Source organism: Vidua macroura, chromosome 2, assembly GCF_024509145.1.
Source record: "Vidua macroura isolate BioBank_ID:100142 chromosome 2, ASM2450914v1, whole genome shotgun sequence".
Lineage (NCBI taxonomy): Eukaryota > Metazoa > Chordata > Aves > Passeriformes > Viduidae > Vidua > Vidua macroura.
This window is the reverse complement of record NC_071572.1, coordinates 4,852,513-4,876,216: the sequence shown is the minus strand read 5'-3', so window position 1 is coordinate 4,876,216 and position 23,704 is coordinate 4,852,513. Positions and strand designations below refer to the sequence as shown.

Genomic DNA, 23,704 nt, shown 5'->3' with positions numbered 1-23,704 from the left:
TCCAAATGTAGTGACACAGTCATAACCATACCCTAGAGCTAAATACCCTCACAGGTCATTTTCAGCAGCAGGACGTTTTGCCAGGACACTGTTTTGTTCAAGCCAAGTCACCCAGGCATGTCAGAAAATTTGAACAGAGGTTTTGGGTATATGGTCAATCAATTCTAGTCAATGAGAAAGAGATTCAGTTAGAAATCTCAAGCTTTTAAACCTTAAATGAGACATTTTGGCATAGCTCCATTTCTTGGAGGACAAAAAAAACTTCAATGTTTTGTGTTCATTCTGATAAGATAAAGAATAATTTTGAATGTACCAAACTTGCTGCCAAACCAAGTTGTTCTTCTATGGACAATGTGGCTCTATGCAATTTTAGCAAGTAATTAAAAGAAGGCCAGTGGGTCTACATACAATTTTGATGCTGAAAAACCCATTAAAGCATGAAATCTGCAGATCTTTCAACAAATGAATAATTGTATGCACAGCCTGTCCGCATACAGTAGCACTTTCATGGCAACGGCTCCAGAGCTTTTCATACCACACATTTTTAGACTATTGAAGCCTTGGTGTTGTGATAATGATACAATTTACAGACGGCAGCCAAGTACTTTGTGAAACAATTTCAAGTGGAACCTTTAAGCCAGCGGATTTATAGTTTCAGGGCCAGTGCAGGTATCAAGTACGCCTCAGGTGGGGGCTGCACTGGCAGGGCCTTATCTCTAAAAAGAACTAAAGCACACAACCATACCAATTTACATTACTGGGAGAGAGTTCCTCAAGGAAAGGCAGTTATGTCATTTAGTACACAAAATTCTCCTGAAGATTTCAATATTTTTCTCTTGGGCATACTTTTCACTGGCAGGAATTTACTGCATGACCTAGTTTTCCTTTCAGAGAGGACTAGTCACACACACCAAAAAAAAACAACAAAAAAAAAAAAAAAAAAAAAAAAAAAAAAAAACCAAAAAAAAAAAAAAAAACAAAACAAAAACCCAAAAAACTAAAAACTCTCTAGGAAACACATGGTTACACAAAGCAAATGAAAGCATGGAAAGCATGAAAGGAAATTATGCCAAGCAGAGGAGAAAGGACAGAATCACCTTTTATAACTGGAATCAACCAAGAACCTATAGAGGAGAGAGCTGAATAATCCCTACTTACTCCAAACTTCTCTTCCTTGAGAAGTGCCCAATATCTGTCATTTTGGTGCTCTGTGTTGCAGGCTGTGAACTCTTTGCAGTGTGTATCAGCAAAGGAGCTACCCAAAGAGCATCCTGGTCCTTGACTGAACCTCAGGATGCAGTCCCAGCAAGAGCCAGCGATTTCATCACAGAAATTATAAGCTTTGAGAGACCCATCTAAGCTGTAGAGAAACCTATAGCTCACAGCATTTCTTTCCAAACACAGCCTTTAAAGAAAACAGGTTTTATCCTGGTGTCTAATGCCTTCAGAAATTCTGAGATACTCGCTGTTCTGAAAGACTACTGAAAAAACAACCATTTCACAAAACAGCCAACTGCAGGAGTAAAAAAACAAAGCCTCCTCACTTCCCCCACCCCCATCTTTAAACTCCTGCATGCTCTACCCACCCTCAACAATAAATTGTAGACAGGCAAGATCACAGGACAGATATTTGGCAGCACAGCAATACTATATTTACTTCAGATACTGAAGAATTGGGAGGCAGAAATAAGCAGTTGTATGAACTGCTGCATCTGCAGCTTCTTGTGGATGGAACCTTGTTTTCCTCACCTTTCTTTCTCCACCATGGCCCTTCCTGGATAGAGTAGGACAGTTCTTTAAACTCAATGTTCACAGCTGGCCTGCGAGGCAGGTAGGAGAACCTGTGAGCTTCTGTCAGAGCATTGTCCACTTTTTTTAAGTGTCCATTGATGAGTCGAATGTCCTGGGTGTCTGTGCCATTGGAGACCACCTCGTCCACCGAAACACACACAGACTTTGGCTCGGCCATGGTGCCACCAGAACTGCTGCCACCCTGCAGGGAAAGTGGAGAAAGTTCACAGACTTTTGTTTAGGAACACGTTCCAACACCTTCTGCACCAGAGGAATTATTCTTTAAATAGCACAAAAACCCAGCATTGTAATGCACTGAAAGGTGAAAGAGGGGTAAAATCAAGCAATCTTTTGTTTGTTCTTTTGCCTGAGCCTTGACAGAAGAGGTAAAAGAGCTCTTGCAGCACATACAGTTCCTTCAGCACTAGTTTTCCTTTCAGATATTCCACCAGATTAATACATTTATAAGTTTAGTCCCCATTGTATTTGGTTTCTCATGCACTCAAGGAATCTGGTTCTAGTTACTCTGATTCAAGGACTTGGGACAGAGCTGAAGGGGGAAGGGATCTGGCTGAACAATTATTTGTGCAGACATTTGAAAAGACAGCCACTCAAAGTGTCCAAGAGCTCTTGTTCCTCTGGATCAGCCTATGCGTCTGTAAAGGTGAAATTATATTTCTGATAATTTCCAATGTACTGTTTCATGACTTATTTTCTCCTGCACTGATAGTTCTGGAAAGTTTGCAACCTGGGACGACAGTACAAGTTCTTTTCTGGAGGTCTTTTAGGAAAGCACAATGCTTTGCATCCAAAATCCTTGAGTGCTTTCCATACTTGATAGTGATAACTAATGGAAATATTATCAGCTACATGAACACACAAACCCTGCTCCAGTTCTTGCACCACTGACACTGTAAGGTCAATGTCCTGTGCTCACAGCCATCCCTCTTGCTACATTTTGCCTATCACAGCACTCTGTGCAATTCCACTTGGCCCTTTTTTGACTAAACCTCCTTCCCCTCCCCTCCTGGCCATGACAACAGCCTTCCACCCACCTTTCTCTTCTTTTTTTTAATTATGCATACAAAATATGGATTTTTTTTCCCATTCCTTTTACCACCACAGATGCCTTGCACCAATATGAGCAGGATGTGTGTAAGCTCAAAAGAAAAACAGTCATGAATTTTCTTCAGCTAAACAGAAATTTGAACAGTTCAGAGGCTGTCTGCTGTCACCTGTTGTTTGGTGGATGTCATAAGCAGAGCCAAACATCTACACAGTTGTCTATTGGGAAATTTAGTATTTTTAATACAGATTTGTATTGGAAAGGAATTCTGTAGATGGCTTAAATGCCAGGCTTTCCATGCTGACACATAATACAAAGCTATCTCTTGGAAAGCAGATGTGCTGCACTACTTTTCAATGCATGAGCACAAACAGAGCTGCAGATCTTGCCACTGTTTCCCTCTATTTGTCTAATTCAACTAAGAAGTGACACTGCCTCCTCTTGCCTGTGCCACTACCATTTCCCTCTCATGGTTCCTGGTCTTCTCATCTTTGTTGTAACAGCAGCCCAGCTCAGATCAGTCGCTTGTCATGAACGCTGACAAACACATTTTAAAAACCTCCAGTCCTACATAATCACTGATGAAAAAAAAGTGCTCCTGCTTAACCATTCCATAGCTGGCATCTTCACATTCTTCACGCACAAGCCCCCAGTTCTGGATGAAAATAATCAGCTCTGCTCACCACATTTTCCCAAGAAAAAGATTTTAATCATGCTCTCAACTTACTTAGAGGTCAGGTATCCAGTAACACTTACTGTCAAATTCTTAAATAGTTGATTGCCATGGCATGTAATTTGAACATAACAAGAGTAATGTGAAACATCTTAGAGCTCAACAATTAAAGCAGGGGAACTTCCCTAAAAACTAAGAGAAGGCGAGTTAACAATATTCTTCCCTGAATGTTTTCGAGGCTGACTTTGGCACTCACAATCTGTTTTGTTCCAAGGAACCACTGGGGACTTTCACCCAATCAGAGGGAATATCCAAAAATGAACTCTGAATGAGCAGGTCACCTTGATTATTCAGGTGACAGTTTAGATCATTCAAAAAGAAATATCCTTTGGACGAGACCCTGGCTACTCAATCATCTGAGAGTATGAAGCCAAAGACTTTTGTTAGTGGGACATTAAACAATTTCAGTCACTCTGTGGACCGAACTGCCTGTTCACACACCTGCCTCCTCCAGGGACCACCCGCTATGGGTGAGGATCCCCCCGAGCAACTGGGATGATCCAAACGCCTCCCGGTATCGGGATCACCTTCGCTTGGGCAATCCCGTGGCTACGACGGCCACAGACTTAGCCAAGCCGTGCGTAAGGCACAGACACACCCGAACCCCCTCTGTACCTGCTCCAACACCTGCAGCGCGCTCTCTTCTCCGCTGCCACCCCCCAGTGATGCCCCAGCCCCGCATCGCGACCTGTGCCCGCACCGAGCCCTGCGCGCCGGGCACGGCGAGCGGCCGCTCCGCAGGACCGCGCTCACCTCTCAGCTGCTTTGGGGCACTTTGGGCTATTTCCCATGTAGTTTGATGGAGCCGCTGAGGAGCCGGGCCGCTCCCGGCGCCCGGTGGGGACGGCAGCGCCCGCCCGGTCGCAGCGGCAGGACGGTCCCGCGGGTTCTGCCCGCTCCCCCGCCGGCCCCGGGTGTTATGCAAAGGTTACGGTCCCTCCGCAAATCCTCTGGGAAGCCGGCGGGGCGCAGCGGCGCAGGGAGCATGCTCGGCGATAATCCCCCCGCCTTAGCTACAGACAGAGGTAACCAGCGGTCAAGTCCCGCCGTGCGCCGCCGGCCGCTCGCACACTCGCATCCTGCATCCCGCATCCTTCATCCCGCATCCCTCACCCTGCATCCCGCATCTCGCATCCCTCAGCCCCCCATCCTGCCCCCCGCAGCCCCGGGCGCACCCTCCGACCCTGCTTTTCCCTCGGGAAGCGTCTCGGGAGCTCCCCGCGGAGCCCTCGCTCCATCTCCGTCCCCCAGCCCCGCACCTCGCCCCCCGCCCGGCGCTCGCCGCGGCCCCGGCGGAGGCAAGGCAGGGCGCGCCTTACCAAAGCGCTGCCCAGGGAGAAAGCCGCCATCAGACATGCCATGTGCACCGCTGCCCGCCCGGCTGCTGGCGGAGGAGCCCTCCAGTGCTGCCTCTCCGCCCCGACTGGCTGCGGGAGGCGGGCGGGCCGGGATGGAGCTGGGGCCGCCCCCGCCCCGGCCCGCCCCCACCGGGGATGGGGAGAGCGGCGGGGTCGGGGCACCCCCCGGCACTGGGAAAGGTGGGCAGCGTGTCCCCAACCCGCTGGTGGCCGTGGTTCTCGCTCTGCCCAAACACGCGGCAGACTCTTGTCCCGAGGACTGGGGCACCAAAGGTCGCTCACCGGGACAAAATGAGGAGGGCGGTCAGCATTGTCCCCACGCTCCAGGCAGGGACAGGCTTCCTAAAGAGCTCCCGGAGGCTTTCCCTGAGGAAATGGGGAGTAGAAGCACCATCCATCCCATCTTCATGAGGACGAGATAGCTCTTCTGGCCCTGGGACCCCTACCCACTGATTTGTGAGCAAGCCATTGTAGTTCAGGAATGGAGAGGAAGGAAAGTTGTCACTGAGTCACATTCTCCATTCATTTGCTCCTCACACCAAAGACCTGCATTTCAGCGAGGTCACACAATCACTAAATCACAGAATGGCCAGGCTGGAAGGGACCACAGCGGGTCACCAGGTCCAACCCCCCAGCTCCAGCAGGGCCATCCCAGAGCACAAGGCACAGGGTTGTGTCCAGATGGTTCTGGAATATCTCCAGTGAAGGACACGCCACACCCTCTCTGGACAATCTGTCCAGTGCTCGGTCACTGCTGAGGAAAGTTCTTCCTCATGTTCAGGTGGAACTTCCTGGGCATCAGGTCCAACTTCCTGGACCCATCCTGGGCAGCACGGAGCAGAGCAGGTTCATCCTCTGACACCTCCCTTCGGGCACTGAGGTGCTCACAGTGGTGCTCACATGGCATTAGGGCTGTGCTGGCTCTGCTGGCTTGATTCTGGATCCATGACTAGGTTTGGAGGTGGATTCATTGGCTGTGCTACCTGGGGACAAAAAGCTCTGCCCTAAGAAGCCAGATGCTGAAAAACCCACTAGCCATCTGTGTTCCCATTCCTGGTGGGACTGTTTTAGGTGTGTGCTGAGGCTCCCTCTCAATTCCTCTGGAAGCAGCAGAAAGTGGGGATAAAATACAGCAGCGGTCTGAGAGCTGGTTTCAAAGCAACTACCAAACATGACAAACAGGAGTTTATAATCTGAGAGGAATTTTCTAATCAGAGAGCTTCCCAGAGTGGTTGGAACTCATGTAGCATTTCACAGACACAGGATAAGCCTCACAAAGCCCCTGGGAGGCAGGTAAGTATTTTATTCCTGTGTTTACCACAGGCAGCAGGGCGCTGCAGGGAGGGAACTGCTGCCCAGAACATCTGTGCCAGGTCACATGTGGTCCTTGCCCTGCAGTGTCCTCCCTCCTGCCAGTGGCTGCGAGATGGATGCACAAACAAGTGCTTCTAGCACAGGGTTGGCTTCTATCAAATGTCTCCCTGATGCTCTCCCAGCCCACAGCTGTTCTCGGCTCAAGGATTTCCTGACGTGATTGTCTCTCCAGAATGTGCTAATAACCCTCAGTGGGAATCTCTTCCAGAAGACTCCCCCTTGGAAACAAGCAAAATTCACCATCCACTGCAACCCTTGGCAAGGAATAGTGCGGGGACTCTAAGCTCAGCCTTGGATTCAGTCCTTAGGGTTGCAGAAAGTTATTTACTTATAACTCATTTATTGAGGAAGAAATATCTACCTGCTGTGGAATACCACTCAAACATGGATGGACCCATCCAGAAGTCCTCACTGAAGGCTTAAATTGTGTTTGAGTAGACATTTTAAAGACAATTATCACATAATATTAAGAATAAAGAGAACTTATGATGCATTCTTCCAGTGACGATCCCAGGGTTTTAGTTAACTTGATTTGGAGCATGTGTTTGTAGCACCCACCATTTATTCAAGCTTGTCTCTTGTAGTTTCCCTTAGAACATTGCAAAAGCTGCATTCTCTCCACACAGGAGCTGAAAAGGGCTATGAAATACTGACTTGTGTGTTTAAAGCATTTACAGGGTAAAAAAAAAAAAAAAAAAAAATATATATATATATATATACTTAAAGATATCATTGTTTTAAGTTCGAGGTGGAACTAGAGACAGAGGAAGCCATACCCTGATCCTAGTGAATGTGTGATACAAACCCAGCATGATGTTTGCTGTCCTGTTTTAACTTCCTAAAGGCTGAGAGAGAAGGAAGGAAAGCAACATAAAAGCTGCAGCAGAACTGAAATGTACAGTCCTGAAATCTGCTGCACAAACCAAGTTTCAGCTCTGTCCATGAGAAGTTTGTGGTACCAAGGTGCTGTCTTCCACAAGAGTTTTTCCTGAGCAAGTGTAAATGACCAGAGCCCCAGGATTTATTTTTATCATGGTGGCTGCAGTATCAGTATCTACAGGGGTTTCTTGTAAAACACTGAGACATAAAACAGGTTTATCAGAAACCAAGTTCTATTTGGTATTTTGGTATCTATTTTGATACCACACAGGGAAAAAAAAAAATATATTACATAAGATGAAGCATGCTAAAAATAGCAGTCTCCTGCATTCCTACATTCCCTCATTAACTCTTCCATTAACTTTACAGGTGATCCCCTGGTCCCTGCAGACAAAAAATATCTGTGTGAAGGGAAAAAAATAAAAGTAAAAAAAAAAAAAAAAAAAAAAAAAAAAAGAGAGAGTTAAAACTGTGTTTAAAAAATCCAGGACAAAAAAAAAAAAAAAAAAAAAAAAGGGAAGTTACAAATGAAGGTGAGGACAGGCAGGCAGGGACAAAACCAACCCTGACTCCTAAAATAGATGAGGAAATAGTAGTAGCTTCCAGGCTTTACAGCAGGATAAGCATTACAGACACAAGACTGGTGCAGCCCACAGGAAAGAAAAAGAAAATGCAGAAATGCACGGGGAAAGGCCAGGAAAAGTGGAAATGCACAGACAGCAGGAGAGGGCAGATGTTCAGCAGAGCCACGGGAGGCATTTTAGTGCAGCAGTGCTGGCTCGGGTGTCTCTGCAAGAACTAGTTCATGTGTAGAAGTGCTGCAGCCTCAGGAAATGCAAAGGCCACTGTGGACTTCAGTGCTGGGATACAACACGTGGGAAAGTCCAGCGAGAGTGTGGAGGAGGCAGATGGGAAAAAGAAAGTTAGAAGTATAAAAGGCAAAAGATTTTAGATGGCATTTTCACTAAAACTGTACCTCAGCTTGACCAATTTACAACTTGCTGTTAATTGAAGCTGCTCTGGGCAGAGTTCAAGGATTTTTCTGGAAAATATTTCAGGAGAAATCTTCTTAAAGAGTCAAGCTGAGAGCAAAAAATGAACTGCCCTCTGTGAAAGGCTGATGCAATTATTTGCTGGAACAAAAACCCAACAACAGTTTGTCGTGGACAGAGGATCATTTTTGCATTTGAAAAGACAAAGTGGTTTGGATGTGCTGTGGAGTATGTTTGCTGTGTTCTGATGCTCTGCCCCAGTTTTTTGTTTGTTTGTTTGTTTGTTTGTTTGTTTGTTTGTTTTTTGTTTTTGGGGTTTTTTTTGTAGGTTTATTTATCATATAGGGAAATAAAGGTGGGGGGGGAAAACCAGCAAAAAGTCTCGTGGGTCCTGTCAATTATTATTATAGGGAAAAAAGCGTGGAAAGAACACAGGTTTGAACAGGAGAAAGATGAGGTTAAGAGAAGTGATGGTTTGATTCTGGGCCCCTGAGTTTGTGGCATGGGGTAGGTGTGAGTCTGCAGTGGAGAAAAAGAAAGGAAGGTGTGGGGAGGGGGTGGGAAGAAATGAGCAAGTTAAAGAGAAGTAAGGAAAAGGGAGATTTTGTCTCCCCTGATGACAGCTTCGAAGTGCCCATCCTTGGCAGGAGCCGAGCAAGTTTAGTTGGTGTATTGGCGCTCCTGCTTGGACAGGGCACTGAGATCCTTTACAGTCTTGCGTTGCTGAGATTCTTGGCCCGTCATTCCAACTCGAGCGCTTACCAAGTGAGCCTTCGCCCTGCTGCAGCCGCGCACCCGTGCCCCAAGGGAGCATTACGCCGTCAGGAGAAGACCCTCCTCCGCACTCACGGGAGCACTACTGCCGCTTGTGGATCCAAGGAGCTGCCGCTAAGACGTGCTTCAGCATCTGTCTGGGTTCTACACTCCGACTCGAACCCGCGGGTCTTTCGTTTATAAAGTTCGGGCAGTGCCCCAAGGCGCTGAGCCAAACATCGCCTCAGTTCCGCCCCCCTGCCCCGGGCTGCTGATTCCTGCGCTGCCGCCTCGCCCCGCGGCCCTGCTTCGATGGCGTATTCCCCGTTCTCCTGTCTCTCCCCACATTCTCACTTTCATCCCATCTTCCCCACTCTCCTGGCTCCCCCCACATTCTCACTTTCATCCCATCTTCCCCACTCTCCTGGCTCTCCCCACATTCCCACACCCGACCATGGTCTCCACTCTCCCGCCGCCCCTCCGCCCACGCCAGCCCTGACAGCCCGCCCCTGCTTCACCCGCGCCACAAAGGAGCCCTGCCATGGAGCCGCCTGCCGTGCCACGGCCCCCGGGCAGCTCCCACGGCAGCCGCCCAGAGAGGACTCCAGCCTGCAGCAGCTCTCCTGCTGACACTTCTCACCCCCTACGGGACCCAGCTTGGAGCAGCCCGGCCTTGAGGGGCTGCACCCCGGGCAAGAGGGAGCCACGCTGCAGCAGCCTGTGGACACCCGCTGCCCTAGGGTTGGGCAGGAACAGCGGGTGATGGACTGAGCACAACCCCCATTCTCGTCTCCCAGCCGCATTGAGGGAGGAGGCAGAGCTCTGGTTTTATTTCTCGTTTTCCCGCTCTGATTTTGTTGGCAATAAATTTAGTTAGTATCCCCTACTGAGTCTGTTTTACCCATGATTGTGTTTAGTGAGTGGCTCTCTCTGCCCGTAACTCACGGGCATTGTATTTTCTCTCCCCCATGAGGGGAGAGTGACAGAGCGGCTTTGGTGGGTGCCTGGCATCCAGACAGGCTCATCTCAGCAAGTGACCCCAGGAAGAGCAGGGCCTGTGTTGTATCTGACCAGAACCCCCTGGATGCTGTTCCACTTCAGCCACTAGACCTGAAATTATATTGGGTTTTGTGGGGAAAACATCTGCAAACAGGACAAAATCATATTGGAGAACAAATATAAGGAGAGGCATATTCCCCACACCCCCCCTATTTCATACCCATCATTTGAGTAACAGTCTATGGTGTAATTTGGGATATGGCTCTTGCTAAAACTAAGGCAGTTTGGCCAAATTACAATTTTTTAGGGTGTAAAAAAAAGGGAGGGGAAGGTATAGTTTCACATATTTTTAATAAAGTCTGGTAGTGGTTAAAAGATACTGAACAGCTTGAGTATGCTTTGGTTCTGACTTCAAAGTTACCCTCCCCTGAAGATTTGATTTCACAGCTGTGGTCCTTCCTGTTGTTCCCTTTCCCTGTTTATTGGAACAACAGTAATAACGATCTGAATTTTGTCATGTCTTTCTGTACATGACATTAATGCTTCCCTATCCATACTGGAAATATTCCCATAATGCTATTTGAGAACAATGTGATCAGTCAGTTTAAACAGATCAGCCTTCAGATCTATTTAATACTGAAGAACATAATCAGTCATTCCTTTCAGGTTAGGTATACTCTGTGTAATGGGTGGGATCCATCTCTAATTTTAGCTGCCTGGAAAATTGCTATGTGAGCTAGTCCTGTGGATTCTCTTTCTAAAGAGTGAGAATCTTGGAGAGACTGGAAAGAAATGGGCATCCCCAAAAGAAAATTAAGGCTTTCCTTCTTAAATGTTGACCTTGATTTGGGGTGGATTCTGGATCCATCTTGGCTTCCCTGTCACCTGGGGAGGGCTCCAGACACCTGACGTGGAACAGCCATGGCCAGTGCTACAGACATGGATGCCACCTGAGCTGTGTCTTACACTACATTTGTCTCCAGCTGACACTTCCAGGAATAACACAAGAGGTTTCACATGCTCATTTCACACCGGATTTTATCTGCATTTTTACATCTGTGTACTGGAGCTTCCCCCTCCAGAGATGCAGAGGCAAGAAACTGAAGGGCAGAACACCAACCTGTGTCTGACCAGTTCAGCTGTAGTTCATTTCTGTGGCTGCTGCCTGTGGTACTCCTGGCAATCAGTAGGGGTACAGCCTTCCCTATGATGAAAGGGTTTTTTTTTTGTTGTTTTTGTTTTTGTTTTTGTGTTTTTTTTTGTTGTTGTTGTTGTTGTTTTGTTTTGTTTTGGGGTTTTTTTTTGTTTTTTTTTTTGGGTTTTTTTTTTTTTTTTTTGATCAAGCAAACTAAAGTGGGGTAGCAGTGGGAAGAAGAAACCGTGGGGGCTTATCTCAGCTCTGCAAGAGCTGGTAGTTCATTAGTCTGTATCTTTTAAGTAGCCCTCAGTTGCCAGCTGATCCCAAGATGTGCTAGAAGAGAGCAAGAAAACACAGTGTCAGGCTTCCTGCTTGAACAAATAGAGTTATTTTGTCAGAGATTGGGCATAATTTAGATGAACTCACTGCTTTGAGTTGATGTAAACAGAGCATGCTTGCAGCAAATTTACTTTCCCTCAGTCATGAAAGAAGAAAAGCAGATTTTTCTTCATGCTGGAAGAAGACCAGGGCTCTAGAGAGAAGGCCCCCAGCACAGAGGCTATTTTGGACATCTTTCTGCATTCCTCCAGGGCAGTCCCCCTCAAATCATACTGCCCTGGTTATAAGCAGAAATGTGCACACATTGCTCAGACTAATGACTGGAAATCACAGCTGGGCTTTAGGCATGATATCTCCCTGGACTGCACCTTCCCAGACTGTAGCCTCAGGGTCTGGGCACAGGGGAGCAAGTGAGAGCACTCATGCAGTGATAGCCAGGGGAAACCTTCAGCAAACCTGTTCTGAGCAGATTAGGTGAGGAAAATATTCTTGCAGTCTGATGAAAAGGCTGCAATCTCAGTTTGAAGGGCAACGTGGAGCCACGGCACCAATCTCCTGAAATCCTTTAGCTCAGCCTCCCTCTGCAGTGCCAAGGGATGGAGTGAAGCCCCCGGGAAAGGGGGACACACAGACATCACCAGGAAAAGTTGGGCAGAAGGAAATGCCAGGGGAAGAGTCATGCTTGGAGGATATGACTTGGACTCAGTACCTGAAAGCTGTTTCCAAAGGGAATTCTCAGCCATGACCCAAACTCACCTTTTTCTCACTGAAAGCTGCAAGCAGCACCTCTCCCACAGCACCCTGCCCCTGAGCAATCACCCTGGAGATGAAAAAGGTAAATTTCAAATTCAGTCACTGCTCTGTTTCAGGAATATGCCTGATGGGACAGGACAAGGCCTGAGTCACTGCTGTTTAGTATTCTCTGGGGAAAGTTTTGTGTCTTTCCCCCTCACAGTTGTTCTGCTTTGAAAATGCAGCTAAACGCCAGCTGGGGGAAGGACATGAGTACCACATTCCTCATTTTTCCTCTGTGAAGTGGAACAGCTTCATGAAATCCACAGTTTCACCCCAGGGAATGCAGCTCTTCTACAAAGGGCAGGGGACTCAGAATGACCCCACCTGCTGCAGGTTGGGTGGAGCAGTGGCTGTGCCTGGCACATGGGCACTCTGACCATCCACATCAGGAGAAAAAGAACTCCTTTTCCCAGCCTGTCCGCCTCAGGTGTTTTTGGACATGACTGGCAGCAGAAGCACAGAAGATTTGGGATTTTCGAGTGTGATGCACTCTGCACAAGGTGCCTGCTCAGCAGGGAGGTTCCCAAGGAGGCAGAGCTGTCATTGCCCAGGAGGGAGCCAAAGTGCAGGACCTGCAGCACACTCAGATTTGTCATGGTTGTTGGAGCGACAGAGTTTGGAGAGATGAGCCACTGTGGACTTCAGTGCTGGGATACAACACGTGGGAAAAGTCCAGCGAGAGCGTGGAGGAGGCAGATGGGAAAAAGAAAGTTAGAAGTATAAAAGGCAAAAGATTTTAGATGGCATTTTCAGTAAAACTGTACCTCAGCTTGACCAATTTACAACTTGCTGTTAATTGAAGCTGCTCCGGGCAGAGTTCAAGGATTTTTCTGGAAAATATTTCAGGAGAAATCTTCCTAAAGAGTCAAGCTGAGAGCAAAAAATGAACTGCCCTCTGTGAAAGGCTGATGCAATTATTTGTTGGAACAAAACTGCAACAACAACAATTTGTCGTGGACAGAGGATCATTTTTGCATTTGAAAAGACAAAGTGGTTTGGATGTGTTGTGGAGTATGCTTGCTGTGTTCTGATGCTCTGCCCCAGCTTTTTGATTTTTTTTTTTTCTAGGTTAATTTATCATATAGGGAAATAAAAGTGGGGAAATAAAAAAGCAAGTGGTCTCGTGGGTCTTGTCAATTATTATTATAGGGAAAAAAGCGTGGAAAGAACACAGGTTTGAACAGGAGAAAGATGAGGTTGAGAAAAAAAGAGACGGTTTGATTCTGAGCCCCTGGGTTTGTGGCATGGGGTAGGTGTGAGTCTGCAGTGGAGAAAAGGGGACAAGAGGAAAGGAGAGAACAGGGAGGGGGGGAAGAAAAGAGTAGATTAGTGAAATAGAAGAATGAATTTTAAGAAAATGGGAGATGTGTGGTCTCCAAATTAGAGATGGGCCATCCAATGCAGGAGCGGAGTGACTTGAGCTTCTTGTCTTGTTCTATGTCAGACAGAGCGCAGTCAGGTCTTTTCCAGTCTTGCACTGGTGGGAAATTGTTCCGAATACAAATTCTTTCAAAGTGTGCCCCCTCTTGGCTCTTCTGCGCTGCACAGCAGAGGCACTTCAGGTTCAGTCATACTGGGTAATGGTTGCGCTACCCCCACAGCAGGCGATGATCATGGTAACATCAGCAGCAAACACCGTGGTGGATGTACCACGCGTGTCTTCCACGGCACTGACACAAACTCCGACCGCGGCTGCTGCTGCTCGGCCCAAGCGATGCCAGAGCTTGCGGTGCCCCCGAGAGGGGCCGGTGCCTTGGGCTGCTGGACGCGGCTGCTCGGAGCCAAGCTCGGATGCAGCCGTGCATGAGGAGCTGGCAACTCACGGGGTTCGAACCTGCCACCTCGGCACTGCCAGCACAGCGTTCCATCTCTCTGAGCCACACAATCTCCCACGCTCCACCTCCCTCCACAGGGTTCCGTGTCTCTGAGCCACAGAATCTCCCATGCTCCACCTCCCTCCATAGGGCTGGTGACTCCTGAGCTCCCGCCTCTCCCCGATTCTGAGCCTCTAGGTCTGTGGGTTGTGGGAAACCTTAAAATCAGAGGGTTTTAGGCAGGTTGCAAAAGGCAGGCCTCAGAGACAGCAGAACTGCGATTAGAGCTAAGCAGTAGCCATAACATTTGTCAGCAGAAAAATTATACAAGAAGTAGAAAGTAAGGACAAATAGAACAATGGTCAGTGTATTAACACTTGGCTAGAATAACTGCCTAAGTTACAGAAAAGTACATCTAGCAAGATATTAGGAAGTTCTAAGCTTAATAATGGAGCTCTGTGCATTATATCTTAAAGCTTACAAGCAGGTATTGTATTTGAAATAAGCGAGCACTGTTTTAACCAAAGGTAGGTGTGCTTCTAGTGGTTGGATAGAATTATTGTCAATACGCTTTTGCTTTGTATGATTGGTCAAAAGGTTTTTAAAGTAAGTTATAAGATTAAGTTCTTGGTGTGCTGCCAGAGATGTAAGCTGCTAACATCTTCTCATTGTCATAAGCATGTAATGAGACTGATGGTGGAAAAGAAACAGCTTGAGACGTGTTTGTCAGCAGTCTTGTCCCATTTGTAATTTATGTGTAGTCCCCATGGCAGCGATAGCAGGTGTGAGTTGACAGTGGAGAAAAAGGGAGAAGAGGAAAGGAAGGTGTGGGGAGGGGGTGGGAAGAAATGAGTAGGTTAGTGAAAGAGAAGAATGAATTGTAAGGAAAAGGGAGATCTTGTCTCCCATGGTGGCAAGCTGAGAAGTGCCCATCCGTGGCAGGAGCTGAGCAACTTTTAGTCACGGTCTTGACGCTCCTGCTTGGACGGAGCACTGAGATCCTTTACAGTCTTGCGTTGCTGAGATTCTCGGCACCCCCTCGCTTCAAGTTGAGTGCTTTCAAAGGAGCCCTTCTCCGTCCGCCAGCGAGTCTCTTCAGTCCCATTGGACCAGGGTGATGATGGCAACACATGCACCTCTGACACTGACGGGACAACACCGAGAGCGGTGGCACAACCCCGTGGTGCAATACTGCACCCGGCAGATTCGAACCTGTAACCCGTCACACTTGACAGCAGCGCCCCAGGATGCTGAGCCAAACATTCGCTCCGCTCCACCTCCCTGCCTCGGGCGGCTGATTCCTGCGCTGCCGCCTCGCCCCGCCTTGCTTCGGTGGCGTCTTCCCTTTTGTCCTGTCTCTCCCCACATTCTCACTTTCATCCCATCCTCCCCACTCTCCTGTCTCTCCCCACATTCTCACTTTCATCCCATCTTCCCCACTCTCCTGCCTCTCCCCACATTCTCACTTTCATCCCATCTTCCCCACTCTCCTGCCTCTCCCCACATTCTCACTTTCATCCCATCTTCCCCACTCTCCTGCCTCTCCCCACATTCTCACTTTCATCCCATCTTCCCCACTCTCCTGCCTCTCCCCACATTCCCACACCCGACCATCTTCCCCACTCTCCTGCCTCTCCCCACATTCCCACACCCGACCATGGTCTCCACTCTCCCGCCGCCCCTCCGCCCACGCCAGCCCTGACAGCCCGCCCCTGCTTCACCCGCGCCACAAAGGAGCCCTGCCATGGAGCCGCCTGCCGTGCCACGGCCCCCGGGCAGCTCTCTCCTCTCTCCTGGCTTTATCTGAAGGTAGCAAATCAAAGGTTAGCTTTGACAGTTTTTTCCACCAGTTTGTCATTTGCTGTAAAATAGTTTGTAGAGTATTTACATACTTACTTACCCCAATTTAAAACCATTGGTTTACACGTGTGTTTAACCAGGTTTAGAAGCCCTTTGCAGTTTGGTACTTTCCTGTCTCCTCGTCCCAAGACGGTAAATACCTCATAATAACAGCAAAGACATAATAAAGTTTTGTCCAATCTTTTTTTTTTTTTTTTTTTTTTTTTTTTTTTTGTATAAACTAAATGCACTGAACCCTTTAGTGCACCCTTTGTGGCAGTTTCTCCTGCCATCCAATCATTTGAGGGTCCTTTTTTGTACTTTCCCAGCCTTTCTTTCAAGCAGTCAATGCCAAAACCCAATGTGGCATTTCAGTGTTGATCCCACTAATGCCATGTTCAGAGTTAACATCACCCTGCTCCTGCCCTGCTCGTGCATTGTTAATCCAAGCATCCCATTAACCTTTTTTGGCCACGATGTAACTGTGGGGGAGCTCAGGCTGACCTGCTTATCCTTCCACTGCCAAATCCTTTGCTGAATCCATTCCTGCTGCGAGATACAGCCTCCTGTTCTGGAGACATGGCCTTCATTCCTGATTCCTAAAAGTGCATTTGGGCAGTCAGCTGCTTAAATACTTTTCACTTAAGTGAGTCAGGCTTATCAAGAAGTCAGGATCGTTGCATTGCAGCCGTTCTTGCCTCTTTGTTTACCATTCTGCATAAGTCACACACCTTAATCAGCAGAGGAGTTATATTTACTTCCAAATCACTGATTCAAATATTTAATCTCTTCAGACCTAACACTGCCTCCAGTGCAATCTTAATCAAAACATGCCCATTAGAAGCTTTCCCAGTGATAAATGCCTTGAGGGATGTTATTTTACCTGTTGCTGAACTATTTATGTTATTTTATGATACTGTACAGTGTGGGACAGATCAGGAGAGGACACTAATTCAAACCTCACAAGAATGTAGCTGAATCATGTGTCAAGGTGTGCATGCCCCATCCCTCAAAGTGTTCAGGGCTGGGTTGGATGGGGATCTGAGCAAGCTGGTCTAGAGGAAGGTGGCCCTGGCCATGGCAGGGGGTTGGAACTGGATGATCTTTAAGGTCCCTTTCAACCCAGACTCTATTCTATTCTATTCTATTCTATTCTATTCTATTCTATTCTATTCTATTCTATTCTATTCCTATTCCTATTCTATTCTATAGGGAAATACAAAATAAATAGAATAGAAATATAAATAGAAATGTATTATAGTCTTCTCTGAACGGAACTGGAATCAGTGGTGCCTCTGCAGCCACTCGCTTCTGATCCAGTGAGACAGAAAATACACAGCTACCCTATGTTGAGCACAACGTTTTTAAAAGTTAAAAGAAAAAAATGACAGCTAAAATCTTTCTAGTTTTATTTCCATCAAGGTGCACTCTTCACAGCACATGGACAGCATGCATCTCCCTGTTTCCTTTTTCCATTTTGAACCATTTAGGTCGACTTTCCACCTCACCTGTGCATGCTCTGTGGACATCTGGAGTTTCCAGATGTAGCACCTGTGGTGAGAAGCTCCTTGCAACCAGTCATGTACATGCTCATGGTGTAACAAATGTTCCATGGCAGTGGGGTGTGTTGTTAAGGGCAGGAGCACACACTGAGCATCCCAAATTAGCACAGCAGTTCCTCAGACTTTGCTCAGATAACTTTTTTTAAGTAGAAGAGGACAGGCCAGATTACTATGACAGCCCCCCAGACTGATGGAAGCATCTCCAGCATAATTTTATTCAAGATACTCTTCCAGTTTTGTAGAGCCTCTATTTGGGAAAGTAGGGGGAGGAGGAGAAGATGGTTAGGGAAGGAAGGAGCCCTCAGGGAAGTTTTCACTGTTGAGCTCCCCACCATCCTATTTGAAGCAGATTGAAGGCTGGCACTTGCAGCCTCCCTGGCCAGTCTGAGCTGACAGGAAACCAAGCAGGATCCTACAGAGCCATTTGAATTTGGCAGTTTTCCAATGCAATGCCTTTGTCCTGGAAGAAAATGACAGCTAGTTTTGTGGTCTTGAGTCTGTGTCAGAGGTAATTCCAAAACTGAATAGCCATTTCACTCTCTTTTAAGCCCCTCAACTCCCTCAGCTCTTTTAAGATCTGAGTAGTCAATTAAATAAATCAATAAATAAATAAATCATGATACATGGTGACTGTAACCTTAATGTAAGAAAGACTAATTAAAGTCATATTGAAATAATTACAGTCTGCATTGTGCAATGTAGAGAATGAAAAGGGCAACTGCTCCTGGCTACTCTTGGAGAGATCACTTAATAAAAGAGAAGGAGACAGAGACAATTGCAACACAAGCTGCAGGACAAAGCAGAAAACTCTGTTTCCTCATATTTAGGATATCAGTCACTTCTGACCATTGCACAAGCTGAACAAAATCAGATTCCTTTTTACAGTGACCCAAGAGCATCCTTTGCTAAGGTTTGGTTTTTTTTTTTTCTTTTTGGCAGTGACAGCCTAGAGCATATTTTCCTGTGAGAGAACTGTAAATATCTCACATGCCTTTGCACCCTTGTGTTGCAAAAGGCTTTAAGGACAACCTGGGTACAGAGTTGTTACAGCAAAGCAGGAACCAGTTTCTGGCATGAGACTGAACAACTCAAAGAAAAGGGCATTTTCAAACATGGCATAAAACTGCAGATCCATTCTCTTTTCTAACTCGGCTTTTCAGCACTTTTTGCTAGAAATTAGGACATTTTTCTCAGAGCAGCATAAGGACACTCATTGTTAGCAACAGGCCAACCACAAACCTTTGTGCCTAGACAAAATATATTAAAAAAAAAAAAAAAAAAGAAAAGGAGAAGGAAGGGTTTATCTGGTTTCCATCTCAATATCAACTGAGCCACCCTGCTGCCTGCTGCTTGTCTGAGGCAGGCAGGTTGCTGGCAGTGAGTAGCAGAGCAGTGTCTCCTGCCAGGCTCTCACAGTCAGAACACATCCCTGTTTTCTTGCTGCTCCCAGGGCTTTGTGCAGGAGCCTGGGCAGTGACCTGCCATGAAGGGGGAAGCAGTCACAACCCTCCTTAGCTTTCTTAGTTCAACCAGCATGCACTACTTTGGCATTAAAGAATTTTTCAGCTTACCCTTGCTTTAATCCTTTTTTTTTTTTTTCTTCCTGTCTTCCCCTCTCCTCCTGGGTTGCCCAGTCTTTGCCAAAACACAGGATCAGGCTGCAGCTCTGCGTGCAGGGAGGACGAGGGCATGTGCAATACTGCATTTTCTGTAATGTGTGTGTGTTGAGGTCAAGATGCATTCAACAGGCATGGTGAGAGGGATATGGGATGGAAAGGCACGAGGGATCTATGTCCTATCCCACACAGGACCAAAATGTTGTTAGTGAGAGCCATCCCATTTATGCAGTTATTTAGAGCTAGAGGAAGGGGCCTCAAGCTGCATCAGGGGAGGTTCAAGCTGCTCACCAGGAGGAATTTCTTCATGGAAAGGGTTGTTCAAAATTTGAAAGGGCTGCCCAGGGAGGTGGTGGAGTCACTATCCCTGGAGGTGTTCAAGGAACAACTAGATGTCACACTCAGTGCTCTGGGCTTTTTGACAAGGTGGGCACAGGTTGGACTCAATGACCTTAAAGGTCTTTTCCAATCTAAACTGCTCTATGATTCTGTGATACTCAAAGCAAAGAGGGGAGGAAAACCACCAGCCATGAAAGGAAATGGGGTAAATAGACCCTTTTTGGCAAAATCCTGGAAAACAGAGAAAAATTCTAGTGCCACCTGTGTGGCTGCAGAGCCACAGCCTCCCTGATCCCTGCTGCTGCTGAACTCCCCATGCCTGCAAAAACTCCTGCTCTTTCTTCATGACCCAAAATAATGTTCTGCCTATGCCTATAAAGCCACAGATCAGCTGACCCACCTCACCAGGTGTTGGCACAACAAACAAAGCTGGTACCTTCTTCCAAGTCCTGGAAGTTGGGAATGGAACCTTCTTCTGAGCCCCTGCAGCTGTTTTATAATGGAGTTTGTGTGCTGTATGCTCCCTTCACATACAGGGGTGAGAAACAGCCGTTTCTGGGAGATTTCATCTCATCTGAAGTAGACACACGACACAGGGCACACGAATCATGTCCTGGAGGTGCTCATTTTTCTCTGTTGACAGCAGAGGCCAGCCCGAGGCGAGACAGATGCCTCATCCCTGCCACAGCATCACACGCACAGCAAACACAGCTGCATCCCTGGGAGGACACAAAGCTGTGATTCCTGCAAGCTCTCCTTTCTCCTGGAACCTCCTCTCCTCCCCTCCTGGACCTTCCTCCACCCTGCTGGGTGGCAGCCCCCAGGCCAAGGATGAGCTGCACTTCCCGAGTCCATTTCTTCTGGAAAGACAGCAAGGAGGGACAAGAGATTGTTCTGCCCATCCCTCTGGCACTTTAGGGCTGTTCACCAGCCCGTGGTTGGAGGGTGATGGCACATCACGTGTGTCATGTCTTGGTTTGAAAAGACAGAGGTCTGCTAAGGAAGGCAGGAGCCTCCCTTGAAATGGAGAGTGTAAACCCCTCGCTCCGAATTATTATAATTTTGAAATTAAGGGGCTCTCAGGCAAAGATATGGGAATAGGAATAGCAATTCTTTACTAGGGAAATTAAAAATACAAATGTAATAGTACAAAAACAACCCTGCCAGAGTCAGAGCAGGCCCTGGCAGCCTGTGGGTCAGGGAGGTGGCAGCAGTCCCATTCCATGGGGGCTCAGCCCTCCTGCAGTGCCAGCTGTGCTTCTGCTGGAGCAGGATCCCGGACAAGGCTGGAGTTTTCCTCTGGAGCTCCAGGGCTGCTGGAGATGGGCCTGGGCTTCCTCTGGGAATGCAGTGGGGAAGAAAGCTGCTCCTCTGGGAATGCAGTGGGCAAAGGCTGCTGTGGTGTTCCCCAGGTCAGATTGTATCCAGGTAGGAATGCTTGGCTCCTCCCCTGGGCAGAGCATCTCCCCGTGGGATGATGGAATTTTCTCAGCCATGCAGGGACACTCACTGGCCATGAACAGAAGAGATCTCCTGGAGGGAGGATTGGTTGTGGGAGAGATAAAGAAAAAACTGCCCAATGAACAGCAGAGAACTGCCCCAGCTCTGACAGATGGTGATAGAACACACACCCCCAGCCACATCTTTCAGCCTAAGATAACGTGTCCTGTAGCTGAGCACCACAGCAGTGACCCACCTCATGGCCTCCTGTTGCCATCTGGTGCCAATCCACGCTCCTTTTTCCATGTTCCAGGCGTGAATTCTGTGAGTACCAGGCACCGTCCAGCAGAAGGGAAGAAAAAATTGATCTTTTCTCTAAACACTAATTAGGATTTAATAACTAATGGCACGATATTCAGGCTCTTGTATATGATGCTCAAGAGGAAGCTCACTGATAGCTGCTTTCTGCAGCTACCCCTGTTCTTAGACAAGGGGAATGATTAGACACGGGAAATGACCTCACTGACAGTGAAGAAAAGTGACAGTTGGAATATCTCCTTTTTTAATTACCAAAAGCTAATATTTAATTACGTTTTTGATTCATGGGGTGTTTTTTTCCCCCAGATAATTTGGCCATGGTCATGAAATTATATCTTTTTTTAATATTAATTTACTTAAATTGCTGGTTCCCTGAATCCAATGTGAAAATCTTCACAAGGAACAACTGAAAAAATAAAGAGCCCATAGGCTGCTTAAGCTTTCTGATTATGAGAAGAGAAATCAAATAAAGATTTCAAATGTAGTTCATAGACAATTAAACTTTTAATGAGTTGAATAGTTTATTGTAGCAATGAAACAAATAAAAGTTTAGGAGCTGCTGTCAATATCTGACCACAGTTACAATGAGGTGGCTTTGGTAGTGTCCAACAAACACATCAGTGTCTCGGGGGGAGGCAGCTGACTGCTCCTGCCTCCCTGACTCCTTGAATTGTGATGTCCTCACTTCACCTTGCACCAGCCCAGAATGTAAAAATAACAAGTGGAAGAAGAGTTTGTGAATCAAAAAAACCCTTTTCCTTCGAGTATTTTCTGAGGGTTCAGGGCTGTGCTTTAAGCTGGTATTTAGGTGCTCAGAGAGACAGGTAGGATCACGCTGAGATTCCCACAGACACCTTTATCCCTTCCTTTTTTGGCTGTAATTCCCCCAGGAGCTTAAATGCATGTGAGAGCTGCATGGCTCCTCACACCTGTGCCACCACGGCCCCAGAGCTGCTGCCAGGGCACAGCCAGGGTCACCTGCAGCATGTGCAGCTCCCCGGGTGTGTGCAGGGTCACCTGCAGGATGTGCAGCTCCCCGGGTGTGTGCAGGGGATGTGCAGCTCCCTGGGTGTGTGCAGGGGATGTGCAGCTCCCCTGGATGTGTGCAGGGTCACCTGCAGGATGTGCAGCTCCCTGGGTGTGTGCAGGGGATGTGCAGCTCCCCTGGATGTGTGCAGGGTCACCTGCAGGATGTGCAGCTCCCTGGGTGTGTGCAGGGGATGTGCAGCTCCCTGGGTGTGTCCGGGGTCACCTGCAGCATGTGCAGCTCCCCGGGTGTGTGCAGGGGATGTGCAGCTCCCCTGGGTGTGTGAAGGGTCACCTGCAGGATGTGCAGCTCCCCGGGTGTGTGCAGGGTCACCTGCAGGATGTGCAGCTCCCCGGGTGTGTGCAGGGGATGTGCAGCTCCCCGGGTGTGTGCAGGGGATGTGCAGCTCCCTGGGTGTGTGCAGGGGATGTGCAGCTCCCCTGGGTGTGTGAAGGGTCACCTGCAGGATGTGCAGCTCCCTGGGTGTGTCCGGGGTCACCTGCAGCATGTGCAGCTCCCCTGGGTGTGTGCAGGGTCACCTGCAGGATGTGCAGCTCCCCGGCTGTGTCCAGCCTCTCCTTGCTCTGTGCCACCTCTCCAGAGCAATAAAACTTATTAATTCCCCAGCTCTCTGGGCATCTCATGTGCTGGAGAAGAAGGCACGGCTTGAAGAGAGATCTGAAGTGCACTTAAGCCGTTGGAAGGAAGTGAGTTTCCAGGCTGCCCTGAGCCAAAAATGGGTGAATTGCTGACGATTTTGGCGCGAACAGGTCTTGGAGCAGCTGATGCCGGCACAGGGAGCGCTATCTGCTGGCTCCTGCTGCACAGCGCAGCACTTTCAGATCACACACCTTCCTGGATGGAGAGTTTTCCCTGTCTAATCAAAGTTTCGACAGGATTTATGGAGGTTTAGATGTGGTGTAATATTCGTTCAGCCTCATATTAAAAAAAAAAAATAAAAAATTAAAAGTGTGTGTTTATGAAGCTGGAAGTTGCGAAGAGGAATAACTGGCAATGAAATAGCTTTGAAGTCAGCCCACTCACACATATACCCTTTTTTGATTAATCCATTAAATATTTTTTGGTCGGCTGTGCACATCTGCTGTGGGATCCCACAGCTGCACTGACTCACTGCAGCAGCTCAGCCAAACTGGAAGAGCACAGAAATGCAAAAAACGAAGCTGAACTTGTCTTCTGCGAGTCCAGTGCTGGTGTAGGAAATGCCTCAACCACCTGACAAGGCCAAGCCATCCTAAAATCATTTTGAGTCGTTTCTAATCCTGCCTAACCTGTGTTGTGTTGCTGCCAGCACAGGATCATGGTGAGATTAGAACAGGGCACGTACAACACCAGCAACAACAGAATATATATCCCTGAAATAAAACATCAATTATTGCTATGGTGTCTAGCCTGATTTCACAAATATTCAATATTTCATTTATTACTTTCTCTATCCAAGAAAAATAAATTTGTCCCCCACAGCAAGAGGAATGGAGACAGGGTTAACCTACAGCTGAAAAGACCTTCAGTTT

The 23,704-nt window shown here is 47.6% G+C and overlaps 1 protein-coding gene across 3 annotated transcripts in view; it reads right to left on the bottom strand.

Annotated features, from left to right (window-relative positions):
• The window catches only part of ABCG1 (ATP binding cassette subfamily G member 1), a 48,352-nt gene extending 43,401 nt beyond the window's left edge, over window positions 1-4,951 (bottom strand). For all 3 annotated transcript variants that reach the window (XM_053969287.1, XM_053969278.1, XM_053969290.1), the window contains exons 1-2: window positions 4,910-4,951; window positions 1,750-1,993 (exon numbers count right to left, since the gene is read on the bottom strand). In XM_053969287.1, coding sequence (XP_053825262.1) covers window positions 1,750-1,993; window positions 4,910-4,951 — 286 coding nt within the window. The remainder of the gene's footprint in view (window positions 1-1,749; window positions 1,994-4,909) is intronic.
• Window positions 4,952-23,704: the final 18,753 nt, after the last annotated feature.